The sequence below is a fragment of the Entamoeba dispar genome, genomic scaffold, assembly GCF_000209125.1.
Source record: "Entamoeba dispar SAW760 scf_1105229459559 genomic scaffold, whole genome shotgun sequence".
Taxonomy (NCBI): Eukaryota; Evosea; order Mastigamoebida; family Endamoebidae; genus Entamoeba; species Entamoeba dispar.
In genome coordinates this window covers 34857-50097 of record NW_001853753.1, presented here as the reverse complement: position 1 = coordinate 50097, position 15241 = coordinate 34857, and the positions used below count along the sequence as shown (strand labels likewise).

At 27.1% G+C, this 15241-nt stretch overlaps 7 protein-coding genes across 7 annotated transcripts in view, besides 12 other annotated features; 2 read left to right on the top strand and 5 right to left on the bottom strand.

Moving 5' to 3' along the window:
- Nucleotides 1–271: 271 nt before the first annotated feature.
- EDI_007840 (protein serine/threonine kinase, putative) lies at nucleotides 272–4813 on the top strand (the record flags this gene model as incomplete). Its single annotated transcript, XM_001735941.1, has 1 exon — nucleotides 272–4813. The coding sequence occupies one exon, from the start codon at nucleotides 272–274 to the stop codon at nucleotides 4811–4813; it is 4542 nt and encodes a 1513-aa protein (XP_001735993.1).
- Nucleotides 2442–2465: a sequence feature (AT_rich).
- Nucleotides 2746–2774: a sequence feature (AT_rich).
- Nucleotides 3468–3497: a sequence feature (AT_rich).
- Nucleotides 3733–3769: a sequence feature (AT_rich).
- Nucleotides 4249–4324: a sequence feature (AT_rich).
- Nucleotides 4814–4821: 8 nt separating the features above from the next.
- Nucleotides 4822–4939: a sequence feature (AT_rich).
- EDI_007830 (cell division protein kinase, putative) lies at nucleotides 4928–5861 on the bottom strand (the record flags this gene model as incomplete). The annotated part of the gene is made up of 2 exons (XM_001735940.1): nucleotides 4928–5597; nucleotides 5653–5861. The coding sequence occupies 2 exons, from the start codon at nucleotides 5859–5861 to the stop codon at nucleotides 4928–4930; spliced, it is 879 nt and encodes a 292-aa protein (XP_001735992.1).
- A 71-nt stretch (nucleotides 5862–5932) lies between these two features.
- Nucleotides 5933–6035: a sequence feature (AT_rich).
- Nucleotides 6036–6068: 33 nt separating this feature from the next.
- Nucleotides 6069–6173: a microsatellite.
- A 73-nt stretch (nucleotides 6174–6246) lies between these two features.
- On the bottom strand, nucleotides 6247–10863 carry EDI_007820 (uncharacterized protein; the record flags this gene model as incomplete). The annotated part of the gene is made up of 1 exon (XM_001735939.1): nucleotides 6247–10863. One exon carries the CDS (start codon nucleotides 10861–10863, stop codon nucleotides 6247–6249), a length of 4617 nt encoding a protein of 1538 aa, XP_001735991.1.
- Nucleotides 10864–11000: 137 nt separating this feature from the next.
- Nucleotides 11001–11074: a sequence feature (AT_rich).
- A 2-nt stretch (nucleotides 11075–11076) lies between these two features.
- On the bottom strand, nucleotides 11077–11811 carry EDI_007810 (uncharacterized protein; the record flags this gene model as incomplete). Its single annotated transcript, XM_001735938.1, has 1 exon — nucleotides 11077–11811. The coding sequence occupies one exon, from the start codon at nucleotides 11809–11811 to the stop codon at nucleotides 11077–11079; it is 735 nt and encodes a 244-aa protein (XP_001735990.1).
- Nucleotides 11812–12179: 368 nt separating this feature from the next.
- EDI_007800 (protein arginine N-methyltransferase 1, putative) lies at nucleotides 12180–13166 on the bottom strand (the record flags this gene model as incomplete). Its single annotated transcript, XM_001735937.1, has 1 exon — nucleotides 12180–13166. One exon carries the CDS (start codon nucleotides 13164–13166, stop codon nucleotides 12180–12182), a length of 987 nt encoding a protein of 328 aa, XP_001735989.1.
- Nucleotides 13167–13222: 56 nt separating this feature from the next.
- Nucleotides 13223–13311: a sequence feature (AT_rich).
- EDI_007790 (uncharacterized protein) lies at nucleotides 13309–14700 on the bottom strand (the record flags this gene model as incomplete). Its single annotated transcript, XM_001735936.1, has 1 exon — nucleotides 13309–14700. One exon carries the CDS (start codon nucleotides 14698–14700, stop codon nucleotides 13309–13311), a length of 1392 nt encoding a protein of 463 aa, XP_001735988.1.
- Nucleotides 14418–14471: a sequence feature (AT_rich).
- A 277-nt stretch (nucleotides 14701–14977) lies between the features above and the next one.
- Nucleotides 14978–14998: a sequence feature (AT_rich).
- Nucleotides 14999–15167: 169 nt separating this feature from the next.
- The window catches only part of EDI_007780 (uncharacterized protein), a gene marked incomplete at both ends in the record, with an annotated part of 615 nt that continues 541 nt past the window's right edge, over nucleotides 15168–15241 (top strand). The window contains one exon of the mRNA XM_001733269.1: nucleotides 15168–15241. This exon is cut by the window's right edge and continues 541 nt beyond it. Within this exon, the coding sequence (XP_001733321.1) occupies nucleotides 15168–15241 (74 nt within the window).

Genomic DNA, 15241 nt, shown 5'->3' with positions numbered 1-15241 from the left:
TCAGAGTGAAGACCGACCATATATTTATTTAGAAGGAAATAATAATATTCAGAGTGTAACTATATTAAATGAAGTAGATACAATAAAATATGTTTTTAGTGGTATTTCTATTGACACAATCATTGGACCTGAGAATAATATAATTACATCAATTTGTTCTATTAGTTCATTTAATCGATTTGTTCAACATGATTCAACTTTAACACTGAAACAAGACTGTTCTTGTTTTATTCATTCTGATAGTTCGTCAGTTAATTTTCATGAGTTTATAATGAATTATCCAGATTGTTTATATAACAGTTCTCTTTTTTATTTAACTATTCTTCAACACCAAGTCACGATATCATTTCGAGAAGATGTATCTCTTCTTTGGAAGGGAATAATATTTGAACCAAGGTTTGGTCTTACTATTATTCAAATAGCAAAAAATACTAAATTGTATTTAACTGAATCAACTGAACTACCAACAACACGTTTATATGTAATTGGAAAAATTCATTTTAAATCAGTTTTATTTCCACAAACGAATGCTATTCATTGGTTTACAGATATTTCATATGACCAAGCTAATTTTACAAGTCAAGAAGGAAAGATTGTATTTGTTGGAACAGATACCTTTCATCAAGGAGTAGAAAAAATCTGTGAAAATGGAAATAGAACTCGTTTTGGATATCTTTCTTCAATTGGCTGCACTTGTCAATACACAACTTCATTTATTCAAGACGATTGTTTTGAAAGTTCTCTTTATGAAACGAATAACTTAAACCTTGTTCTTACTTCTCAAGAAACAACATACAGTTCTATTGATGGAAGTTATTGGAATAGTATTACAACATCACCTGTTTCTTATTTAAAAGGAACAATAAAATCTAATATTTGTACATTAAATGGAAAAACTACAATTTATGGTAAATTGTTTTGTAATACAATATATCTTAATGGAGATGTAACAGTTCTTGGAACCGATCCTTTGATATCAGACAAAATAATTATTCAAAAAGATTGTAGTCTTGTTGGAAATATTCAATCTTTAAATTATGAAATATTATCTAACTGTAATATTGTTTTTGAAAATAGTTTCTCTTCAAATATTGTTTTAGTTATTCAAGATAACTCATTTGTTACTTTTAAAAGACCTGTTATTATAGAAAAAATAACTACAGGTGTTAATGTTCAAATTAAAGCAGAAAGAATTGAATTTCTTGAATTAATAACAGATAATTTCTTCTCTTTAAATGCTTTAACATGTACTATTCAAAGTGGAACTATTCGATTGGATTATATTGTATTAACAAATCAAATGATTATAAAGAAAAATGTTAGTTCTATTTCTATTGAATCAATAACATTTAAGAGTATTGGTCTTCCATTACTTTCTCTTGAACCAACATCAAATGAGTTATTAATTAAAACTATTCCTCAGTGTATATCATGTTCTAATATTCTTTTTCTTGAAGCAAATTCAAGAAAAATTATAGGAGTAGAACCATCTTTATATTCATGTGATCAACAGTTAATTGTTTTAAATAAGTTAGATAATTTCATTGGGTGTAAGACATTACAATTATATAATAAGAAATGTGAATATGGGGATCCATCAATAACTCCACTTTATTCATGTCCATGTCATGGATCTTCTGATGTTTATTGTACTGCTATTATTTATTCATCTTCATATCAATTATCTGATGAGGAATATCCAAATGAAATTGATATTTTAAAAACAACAAAGTTAATAGTAAGTAATAAAGAATTTATACTTAAAACAAATGCAAATGTACAGATAGAAGGATCATTAAATAATATTGTTTTTAATCCTTCTGATTCAACAATTCAATTAAGTGTTTCTCATTCAAATATGATTTATGCTCTAACTGGATATGGAATTTCTTATTCAACAAGAACTTCAATCACATCTTCTATAGAAGATATATGTTTTATTGTTTATGTATCAAGTAATAAAATTGAATGTATTAAATGTAAATTAGGAGAAGATCAAAATGGGAAGTGTATAGAATCTATTGAAATTGAACATTGTAGAGCAGTATCATCAATAGACCAACGGTGTGATTTTTGTGATGATTATTACTATTACTCTTCTTCTTTAGGAATGTGTTCTCCATGTTATGATAAACATTGTAAATATTGTAATGAAACAAATTGTTTTGTTTGTGATGAAAATTATGCTGTAAATAAAAATGAATGTTCTCTTGTTACTACATGTGATTATTATTCAAATGGAGTTTGTTATGAATGCCCAGAAAAAAGTTTTCCTATTAATGGTGAATGTCAATCATGTGAAATTACAGGGTGTTTGAAATGTAAAACAGCTACAACATGTTCAGTGTGTGATGTTACAAAAGGGTATTTTTTATATGAAAATGAATGTAAATTTGTTAACGGGACAATAACAAATTCACATATTATTTCTTGTCCTGATCAATTTTATTTATTAAATAATAATTGTATTAGTTGTTCTGTTAAACATTGTACCATTTGTACAAATGAAATGTGTTACAATTGTCAAGAAGGGTATATACTAAATAATGCTGGTGAATGTATTCCACAACCAACAACATGTAATGCAAATAATTCAAGATGTTTAAATTGTCAAGAATCTGAATACCTTAATTATACTGAATGTATTGAATGTTCTGATCATTGTACTAAATGTACAAATGATGGTAATTGTGTTTCATGTGATTCTGGATATGTATTAGAACAAGAATTTGATGATTTTAAAGGATATAAAATTAAATGTAAATTATTTAATTCAACAACTAATCATTGTGAAATATTATCAGAAGGAAAATGTTTAACATGTAAAGACAATTATTATATTTCATCATATCAATGTTTAGAATGTGATTATAAATGTAAAAAATGTACATCTAGACAAGATTATTGTTATGAATGTAATGATGGATTTTTGATAGAGAATGACCATTGTGTATCATCAAAAGATTATGTAGCAAATTGTAAAAGATTTATTGGTTCTGTGTGTATAAAATGTAATGATGGATATTTTATTCAATCATCAAAATGTATTCCTTGTTCACCAAATTGTGATATTTGTTATCAAAAAAATATATGTTCAACATGTATAACAGATTTTTTTGTTAATGAAACATATCAGTGTGAACGTCAAATAAATTTAAATAATTGTATTGAATATGGAGAACAAGGATGTTTAGAATGTGAACAAGGATATTATATTAACGGAAAAAGATGTTCTACTTGTAGTTCTAAAACTAATAAATGTTCAGAATGTGATATGAATTATGGGTATTGTATAGGATGTGAAAAAGATTTTATATTAATTGAAAAAGAATGTATTTATTTTGAACAGATTAAACATTGTTTAGGATCAGAAGGATCTAAATGTACATCATGTGAATATTGGTTTCAACCTAATGAAAATGGACAAAAATGTGATTTAGTTCCAGTGTGGTGGAATTTTATTGTAGTAATAATTATTATATCTATAATAATTAAAAGTTGTGTTATTATAGGAACAGCATTAATTCAATTAATAGTAAAAAGGGTTTATCTCAAAAAAATGGAATATGAAGAAAATCATAACTATACTAAATTTCAAATAAAATATTCTAATATAAACTTTAAACATGTATCAAAAAGTCGTCTTGTTATGAATATTAATAAATTAACATTTGGATGTGAAAAACAACCTTTACCTGTTGAAACTGAATCAAGAGAATTATTTTGTATTGGAAATTTAACAAAAAAAACAATAAAAATATTTTTAAATGCAATTGAAAAGAAAGAAAAATATGAATTTAAAATTAGTCCATCAGAAATTATATTAAAAAATGGAGAGGCATGTGAATTTGAAGCTATTTTAATACCACATTGTTCATGTACAATTAATGATTATTTTCAAGTAAGTTCATCATATTTAAATGGAGGTAATTCAAATAGTGAACGAATTGGAATAGAGTTTATTACAGAAATAAGTAGTAAATTTGATCCAGATGAATTAATTGAAATAAAAAAGATAGGAGAAGGATCATTTGGTATTGTGTATTTAGGAAAATTTAGAGGAAATAAAGTGGCAATTAAGAAAATGAAACAAATTAATTGTAAAACTGAAGAAGAACAAATAGAAGAATTTAGTTATGAAGTATCAATGTTAGATAAATTTAGAAGTGAATATATTATTCATTTTTATGGTGCTGTAATGATACCAGGAAAAATTTGTATGGTAACAGAATATGCAGAATATGGTTCATTAAATAATGTTATGAAAAATTTTAAGAAAGAAAATAAAGAATTAAATTGTAAAATTAAGTTAAAAATATTTTTAGATGCTTCTAAAGGAATTCAATATCTTCATCGAAATAATATTTTACATAGAGATATTAAACCTGATAATATTTTAATATTATCTCTTGATAATGATATTTCTGTTAATGCCAAATTAACTGATTTTGGTTCATCTAGAAATGTTAATTCGTTACTTAAAAATATTACTTTTACTAAAGGTATTGGAACTCCTGCTTTTATGGCTCCTGAAATATTAAATAAAGACCATTATAATTTTCCAGCTGATATCTTTGCATTTGCTATTACAATGTATCAGTTATTAAGTTGGAATGATCCTTATCCAAATGATAAATTTAAATATCCTTGGAATATTGCTTCTTTCATAATGAATGGTGATAGATTACCAAAAGTTAGTTCTATAACAGATGAAGAATTTTCTTTAATAGAAAATTGTTGGAAACAAAATCCAAAAGATCGATATACAATTAATGCTGTTGTTGAAACTTTAGAACATCTTTGTCCTAAATAAAGAACATCTAATTTATTTTTATGTATTCAAATTTATTTTTGTTTTTTGAAAATTAGTAAAAAAAAAACAAAATTACTTTTTATCATTAAATTAAAATAAAACAATACTTTTTTTTTAACAATTAAAGAATGGATGTGCCAAAGCTTTTTCAGCTGACATTCTATCATCAGGATTATACATAAGAAGAGATTTTAATAATGAAGTTCCTTCTTTTCCAATTCGAGAAAAGTGAGAATTAAAATCAATTGGAACTGGTGCGTCAGGATCATGTGTAAAATGATAATACTTATTAACTCCTGGCCAATTTCTTTCATTCGGAACACCTAATAAATCAAATATTTGAGTTATCTGTTCTTGTTCAGATTTTCCACAAAACAATGGCCTTTTAAGAATTAATTCACCTAAAATTGTTCCAACACTCCACATATCTACTGCTGATGTATAAGATGGCATTTTTAATAAAATTTCTGGTGCTCTATACCATAAAGAAATAACTTCTGGTGTAAAATGTTTTGATTCAGAACGAAATACTCTTGAAAGACCAAAATCTCCTAACTTAATGGTTCCATCATTGTTCATAAAAACATTTCCAGGCTTAATATCTCTATGATATGTTCTATGAGAATGACAATATGAAAGAGCTTTGATTAATTGTTGAAGAATATTCTTAATAGTTGTTAAAGGAATATCTCCTTCAAAGTTCTTTATAAATTTTTGAAGGTCACTATCACAAAATTCAAACACAAGATAAAGACTCCTCCCATTATTATAAATCTCTAACAAACTACCATTTTAATCAATTAACTTATTCTCTTATTCAACTAATTAATTTAACAAACTTTACTATATTTTCATGTTTTAAATCACTCAACGCTGATATTTCTCTTAATGAAGAACATGAAATGCCTTCATTTGTAACATCCATTTTAATTTTTTTGATGGCAACATATCGATTCAGTTTTTTATCCAATGCTTTCGAAACAACTCCATACGTCCCTTCTCCTAAATTTTCAAGTCGTTTATATCGTTCATTAATCTCCTTCGACATCTATTTTTTAAAAGAGTTCTTGACGTGTGAATGAAATCAGAATGATTGTTCATTGTTTGGCAACAGTTGGCATTAATTTTTTATTTAAATAACATTAATTCATTTATTTTTAGTAAAATGATATATATAACAAAATTAATCAAATTTTATGTTTGTTTTAAGAATAAAAAATAAGTATAAGAAAAGATAAGGGTATGATAATATAACTTGTTGTGTTTGTTTATTTCTTTTATTTTTATTCATTTAGTGTTGTCATGTATTTATTTTTTTTATAATGTTCTTTAATCTTCTCTTTCTTTATTATTATTTTTAATATAACTCTATTCTAACTTAAGAAAAAGATTACCTTCAAATACTATATTTGATCTTACAGAATGAAACTCAATTATTTTTTTCCATCCATCTTAGCTACTACTTTAAATTTCTTCTTATTTTCTTTTTTGTCAACCCAACAAGACAAAAAAAATATAATTCCACATCCCAACAGAATTATTATGGGAATTAGAGTATATATAATTATCATAGGTATTATATCAGGTTGTTCTTTTTTAAAAGAACAGGTTGTTCTATTTTCGTTTACATATTTCCCGTACTCAGTCTCACATCTTTTACATTCAGTTTTTCCAGGATATTTTTGAAAGGTTCCTTCTGGACATGGAAAACATGATTTCCCTGTTGTATTTTTATAATACCCAGGTTGACAATCTTTACATCCACTCACTGTAAGTTCCATTCCAGGTTGACAAGTGAAACATCTACTACCATCTGGATATGGGAAGAATCCATTTGGACAAAGTTTACAGTTTGTAGCACCAACACCATCTGAATATGTTCCATCACTACACTTCTTACACAAATACTCTCCTTCTTTGTCTTGGTAATGTCCTTTATCACATAATTGACATTGGATTGTATTTCTTACGGCTGACGCAGAACCGGCAGGACACTTAGAACAATTAAAGCTTTCTATTAATCGTTCATCACGATAAGTTCCTGGATCACAAGGATAACACCCCCTAAAATAAGGTTCATCAATAAAGTGTGTTCCAACTGGACAAAAAATACAATCAGTTTGTTTCTCATTTGGAGTATAACCAAATGGACATTTAGAACAAGTTGTACTCTTTTCAGTTGAATAAGTACCTAATTGACATTCAATACATTCATTTTTTGATTGAAAATAACCAGCCGGACAAGCAACACATTGTTGATTTTTTAAAACCATTCCTGAGTCACATCCCTCACATTTTCTAGTTTCTGGGTTAAACATCTGACCACCTTGACATTCTTCACATAATTTTGATTCTGGGTTATAAATTACTTCACAACCAAGATACTCAACAAATAATGTTGTCAAAGTAGTTCCATATCTCCATGGAGAAGCTTTTGGGATATCTTTTAGAGTGACATTCATTAAAAGAGAGGTAGATTCTTGATGTTGAAAGATAACATATTTCTTTGGTTCTAATGGAACAAAACTACCAATAATTACTTGAAAGTTCATTAATTCATTAATAAGAATGTTTGCAATAAGAATATCATTTCCTGATTCTTCAATTTTAGCAATAACATCAAGAGGACTATTTTGTAATGTTTTTATTGTAAGTTGTCCATCAAGTTCAATTTTACTTCTAGGAGAAGTAATATCTTCTGATTGAGCAACACTAAGCACAGATATTTCACCATTTCCTTGAATTATAGAGCCATCATAACAAGTAATTCCATAAAAATTAGTTATATTAGCATCAATAAGAACTAAAGTGTTATAATTTGTAATAAGAGTAGGACAATTTCCATTAATCTTAGTTGTATTAAAGTTTTTTAATAAGTTAATTGTTGGTAAATATTCATATACTCCAAAGTTGTTTAATCTAAAAATATAAGAATCAATACAATTCCCTGAAAAACTTGTCGTTGTATTTAATTCGTTCAGTCCTGTTGAAAATTTTAATTCAGCACATTGTTTTCCAACTACAACATTTGCTTTGATACTAGTTGTTACTCTACTAACAATATTATCAACATAAATAACTTTGTCTGATGATACTATTACACAACTTTCAATAAGAATTAAAGTAACTAAATGGATATCACTTTGAGGATCTAAAGATTTTGATACACTCAATTGGTCAATATCAGTTTCTACATCTTCTTCTATACTTATTGAATTTACTATCATCTGTTTAGATGATTGAAGCGATGATCCTGATTTTAGTATTAGCGTTATTATATTGGTTTGTGAAGTAGAATCAATAAATACTGTTCCGTAATTTGTTAATGTATTTGCTTCAATGTCAAATAAATGAACTGTATTATAACAATCAACAAGTTTTAAATCTGTTGATACAACTGTTGTTCCATTGAGTATTGATGGTATTGAGATACTGTCAAACGTAACTTTCATCGAGTCATCTGAAGATCCAAGAGTAAATGAACCAAATTTAAATGAACCAATAAAATGTATTATACTTTTTGACGTAATTGAGATAATTGTTGAATATAGATATGGTGTTGCTGAAGTTAAACAAAGATTTGTTATTGTTGCTTCTTGAGAAATAACTAAACTTATGATTGTAGAGTTAAAGAAATCTCCTTTGACACATTCTAGTTCTTTTATCGTAGATTGAATTACTTTAGCATATCTCGTTGTTAACACAGAAGAGATTGTGCTTGTTGTTACGTATAGTTCATTAATTGTATTTGATGAAAATTCCATTTTAGTATTTGTGATACGTAGTGTCGATATTACTGATGCTGTAATAAACCCAGTAATCCCATCAAATGACAATTCATTTGTTCCAAGATTTGATGAAGTTATCTCGACATGATAGCATTGAATCTTAACAATTTTATTAATACAATCAGCTTTCTCTATTATCGTATTTTTTGTCACAATAGCTTGAGGACATTCAACTGAGTTAATATACTTTACTGTTTCAATGAACGGTGCCAAATCTTTAATTACGATGGAACATCCATCAAACAGCACAGAACCTGAAAGGAATGTAGCGTTTTGATATAGGTTAATTACAGAACCAAAAAACTCCGAACTTACTTGAAGATTACCACCATTAGTAAATTCAATTGAATTAACTCGAAGCTTTCCAAGTCCATCAATGTTTCCAAAATTTTGAGATCCTGTTGATGCTATAATAGTTCCAATCCCTTTTGTAATACTCAAAATTCCATAATTAATAAACAATATTCTTAATGAACCTGAGTTCGTTGAAAAAGTTCCAGTTTCAAAATTGATAAGCTTAGAAATAGAGGTGGTTAGACTTTCAATAGAACCATAGTTTTCAATACATAGAGAGTTCGAAGCTGAGAACGAAATAAAAGAACCTTGTTTATTTATTAACTTATCGCTGTTCATAAAATTCATTGAGATTTTCCCATCACAGAAAACCTCTTTTATATTGCATTGTTCTAAACTACATGTGCCATATAAATTAACTCTAAAGTGCCAATCACACCCACTAACACTCGAATCAATAAGTTCAACCATTGGATTATTACTTAGAAAAGTAACAGAAGAAAATACTGACCCAATAGCCTTAAGAGATTGTCCAAAACTCATATCAATTGTAGCCTCAGATAGTGTTGCATTATTGAGGATCGCCTTTGTGAGTATTAGAGTTGAAAGAGCAAGAGAATTGGAGTTGGCATTAACTGTTAATGTCCCTGATTTTTGTTTTAAAGAGGCTGCTGTTAGAGTATGAAACAATTGAAGAACATCACCATTTAATTCAATACTCCCAGCAATTGATCCAATAGTGAGAATATCATTTTCTATCGTAACTGAAGTTGACAAACTTGTGTGGATATATTCTAATCTTTTTTTACCAATAAATGTAGATGAAACGAATATCCCATGACCAACCATAACATCTCCTTCAAAGGTTAGAATTGAACCATCAGTAGGACATAAGTATTCAGACAAAGTCAAGAACGTAATAGTACTCCCAACTATTTTAGCAGAAGAGGTACATGAAAATGATTTCTTGATAGTGCCAATAATCAAAGTTGTTTCAGAAATAGTTAGTTCAGAATCAATTGTTGAAATAATAGAACCAGATGATATTGCTACTTGACCACCTTGAGTGTTAAGTGTTCCTGTTGGATTAGATAAGATGAGAGTGTCTGACTCTCCTAAAATGAAATTAACAAGGTTTCCTTCTATTGTGTTTAAGGTAACTGTACCTTTAATTATCATTCGTTGAATGGAATCAAAAATGAATGAATCAAGTGTACTAGAAGTAATAGATGAATCAACAGATGAAATTGTTGAATTAGATATTATCTTTGAATTAGAAATATCAATACCATTAACCTTCTTAAAAAAAGAAACTAAATTGAGGTTTGTTCCAGTAACTTTTCCTTGAACAGTTATCATTGAAGACAATGTCCCACTCCCATTTAGAACAACATCTCCAATAATAGTTCCAGACCCTTTAATATTTGTTATTCCAAATGAAGTTGCAATTGTGGATGCTATGGGACTGGAAATAATGATTGAAGGAGAAATCAGAGACGACACTGAAATTGCACCACCTGTTATTACTGATCCAGTAGAAATAACGCTAATATCACCAATCATTTGACACCCAGAATTTATTGTGATTGAAGGAGAAGTTAATGTAGTTACCACTGTAGATTTGATTATGCCATTAATTGAAGCAGTTAGGGAAAGTAATGATATTGATTTAACTTGAATAGAAAGAACTCCATTATTACTGACAGTGTAACTTCCACCAGAACTAAAAGAATCAACAAGTTCAAGAGTTACTTTATTACAAGATACTCCTCCAATAATTAAACTTGCTTGATTAGACGAAGTTAAAGAAATAATGGTTTCAAATTTTGGACATATAATAGCATTATCATTAAGATTAGGAATACCATTAGGACTCCAATTTGAGATTGATTCAAATAAATTACTACTGGCTCCTGTCCAAGTATAAGATATTGATAAAGCCAACGAAATTAATAAAAAGAAGAGCATGAAGAGTTAAAACAAGATAATCAATTAATAAGATTTCCTGATTTCTTTTATCTATACTATTGTGTTTGTCTATTTTAATGAATGAAAGAATAGGAAAGAATCAATACCAAAACCATAATAAAAACAGTTATCTATTCTAAAAATATATAAGACTTAATAAATTTAAAATTATAAAAACAATGTTTTAAAAAATAAAGTAAAAAATAATTTAGTTCATCTTAATCTAAATTTGACACGAAAACAATAAGCAATAGGATTAAGAAGATAATCTAAAATGCTTACAACAACAACTAAAGTAGCCAAAAGAGGCATGATACCCCATTTGTCCATGAATGGATAAGGTCGAATAGCAAATCTAAAGAAATCATGAAGAGCTAATGAAGCATAACACAAGAAAGCAACTAATGGAACAAAACGAGAATATTTGTAATTGTCATGAACTCTTTTATTTCCTTGATTGAAAACAAAACAATCTACTAATAAAAATAATAATGGGAATGAATGTTCAAAATGAGTTACAAATAGTTGTTCCATTAATGAAGGTTGCCAATCTTCAGACACTCTAAAAACAGCACTTGGTGATTTGAAATATAAAATCCAAAACATAATACTAACACAAAGACACAACACTAATGCTGTTTGTTGAGTTGAATCAACTAATACTTCCATAACTATATTTCTTTTTTTATTTTTTTTAGTACGTTCAACTTCAAAATTAAATAATAACAATGTCATTTGTTTACAAAAAGCAACAAAGAAATAGAAAGCACATCCCCAACAACTCCACATTGTCCAAAATCTACACATTCTACTAAAAGTGTAGTCATGAGAAATCATGTGTTCAGAAGTTATAACAACGATGAATGTAACAACACAAATATCATAAATCATACGATAGAATGCTTTCATTTTTGAGAGTCGTTTAATGTTATCAAGTTGTTTTATCATAGTGAAGTAACAATATGATTTCCAAGTTCAGATTATATTCACTCACCTTTTCCTGTTAACTCCAGAAATGGGCATAAACTTCTTTTTCTTTCTTCTAAGAAAAAATTGTCTTTCTATTTTTTTGTTTTTAATCCAATCAGAACTCTTTTTCCTCTTCATTGAGAAATTATTCATTCAATAATTTTTATTACCTAATATTTTTGATTTTCTGTTTTAATTGAATAGAATAAGTTTTTATTTATCTTCTAAGTATAATCATTTATGACACACATAATCAATTAATAGAGTAGATAATCAGAAACAAAAAAAAACGAAAACGAATAGAAGTCTTAATAAAGAAATTTTAAGGTTTGATAATAAGATTTCAATCAATTCATATGATAAACTTGGTCATTAGTCCATTGTTTTGCTTCACAAGAACATTTTAATTCTATATCTAAATGACGAGGATGAGAAGCAGCTGGCTTACAATGATACACACCTTTTATAATATCACCAGAACCAGCATTATCAAAGGGGAGATCGAAATAAAAACAAGTTTGTTTCCAGTGAGTATTAGTGTCAGGTTTAGTAGTAAGATATGACTTCTTTAAGAAAGTACAATCGAAATACAAACAAATACCAGAAAGAGGAACATCTCTATTAATAACAAATTCAAAAGGAACAGTGAAATCCATTTGATTAACTGACATATGTCTAAGATCAAAAGTAATCATTTTAATTGGTGCAGTACAAAGATATCTACTATCACAATAATCAACTAATGGATCTACTGTAACGTCAGAAAGAATACATGAAAAATCAAATCCATATACGTTTGACCAAAATCTTTCTTTTTCTTGTAATAATTCTTCATCACTAATTCCTGCAATATAAATACTTGCTGTATCTGGAAGAATAATTCCATCATCTTTTAAATATTTATCACGAGCATAAATAACACTAGCTAACATAGACTCAAACATTAAATTATATCCCATCCACTCACTAACAATGATATCAACTTTTTCTGGAATTTCAACTTCTTCCATTTTACCTTGAATTAATGTAATAACATTTTCATATCCATTTAATTTAATAATTTCCGCTGCTTGTTTTCTTACTGAACTCATTTCAACTGCATAGACATGTTTTGCTCCATTACGTGCAGCAAACATAGAAAGAATACCAGTTCCACAACCAACATCTAATACTATTTTATCTTTAACAACTGAAGGTACTAATGCTCTTTTATATGATAATGTACGATGTCTATCTTTTAACATTTCGTCATGAATTCCTGGATGTGAATAACTTTCCCAATAATATTCACTATCAGCACCAGCAAGGATATCAGTTGGTTTGCATTCTTCCATTATAGGGTTACTTTTGATTCTTTTTTGTTTTATTTTTCAGTTTTCTTTTTTCTATGAATAAATTCTATATTTTACTATTATATTTTTATAAGTTATTATTCTTATTAAATTAAAAGAATTCATTGATATAAATAATGAATTATTAGTCATCAGTTATTACTTGATTTTGTTGAGTTAGTTCTTCTTTTTCTGTTGATATTTCTCTAGGAATTTCTTGAGTTAGTTCTTCAGTATGTTCTAATGGTTGAGGTACTTGAAGAGAGTCATCTTGTTTAGGTTCATTTTGAAGTTCAACAAAGAGACTTTCTTGTTGTTCATGATAATTAAATAAACAAGGGAGTTTAATAACTTTAGTGTATAATAAGAATCCAATTACTAAAAGTATAAATCCAATTACTTGAACAATAGTACTCCATCCAACAGATTCTCCGTATGATGAACTTATTACATAATGAATAAAAACTGAAACAATCCAAACAGAAATCATTCTCATTGGTTCTAAAATATTTCTTATCATTGCGTTTGAATATTGAATAACTGCTGTACCAGCAAAATTAAAGAATAAAATAACGATAATATAAGCAATACATAAAGACAAAATTAAAGAAGAATTATAAATCATATAAAATGTATCTACAATATTTTCTCTAATAGACGCTGGTAAAAATGGCATAAAATAATAAAGGGTTAATACAATAACACAACACAAACATCCATAAAATCCTCTTAACCCAACAATAAAAGCTACTGGTGCTTTAACATCATGTAATAAAATTTCTTCTAAAATTGTTTGAAGTGCATGTAAAAATTGAGCAAGAATAATTAAAGAAATACCAATTAAAATATAATACCATTCTGAATGTTCTTTAATATCATTTGAATTAGAAGAATCGTCATTTTGAGATGACCCATTTGGAATAAACATAGAACATCCTACAAGAATTAAAGCAACAATAATTAATCCTACACCAGTAAAATGAAATAAGTATTGTTTTTGTTTTCTCCAAAAAATTGCTAATAACATAGCAAAAATAATAGTACTTCCTCTCATCATTTGGTACACACTTGATGGAATATACAATAATCCAAAATTCATCATATATGTTCCAAGGAAATCACAAATTGATGGTAAGAAAACAAATAAATATTGTTTAAGTGTTAATCTTTTTGGTTGTTCTTCAATTTCACCAAATGTTTTTGGTGTTTCGTTATTAATTTCATTTGGAGCAAGGCTTTGTTCTTCATTATCACTAAATATTTGTTTATTTCTTTTTTTATAACAATTTATACAAAATTTAATTAATTCTGTAAAGTAATAAATAAGAAGTGCTAAAAACATTCCAAAGAACATTAGAAAATTAAAAAACATTGGACGTTCAAATAATTCAAAATTTCCATCTTTATTTTTAGATTCAGCTGCATACGCTGTCTTTGAAATAATAGTACTTCCTGTCCCCATAATAAGAAATAAACATACAAAAAATATTAATAATAAAAGTCCTTTGTATTGTTGAATATAACTAATAATTTTCATATCTTTAAAATTTTCAGTTCTTATTTCTTTTTCAAATATTTTTATTACAACAAAAATACAACCATTTCTAAAACAAAATATCTTTCATCTTCTTTTTTTTTGATTTCTTCTTTTCCTTTGAAAAATTCCCTTATAAAAAATACTTGACGAATTCTTCGTGATATATAAATATTTTTATGCTGACGTATTGACGAAATATATATTTTTAGTTATTTCATACATCAAATTCATTCTCTATGTCTTTCCTAATTATATCATTTAATTCAAATGGTTTTAGATTTATATATTTATTTTTTTTCATAAAAGGGGTTAGATAGCTCATACAAAGAGTTAAATTTTAATAACACATATTAAAAAAGAAAGAGTCCCATGAAGAATCACAAATAAAAGAATAAACCAAAGAAATTACAAATTTTTTTCTATTTATTGAAAAATGGACTATCTTTAATTTCAAAAAGAGTTATTAGATGTTACCGATAATTAATTGTAATGAATTAGTACAATGTAATAATATTACAAGTGTTTCTTTTAGTGAAAAAAG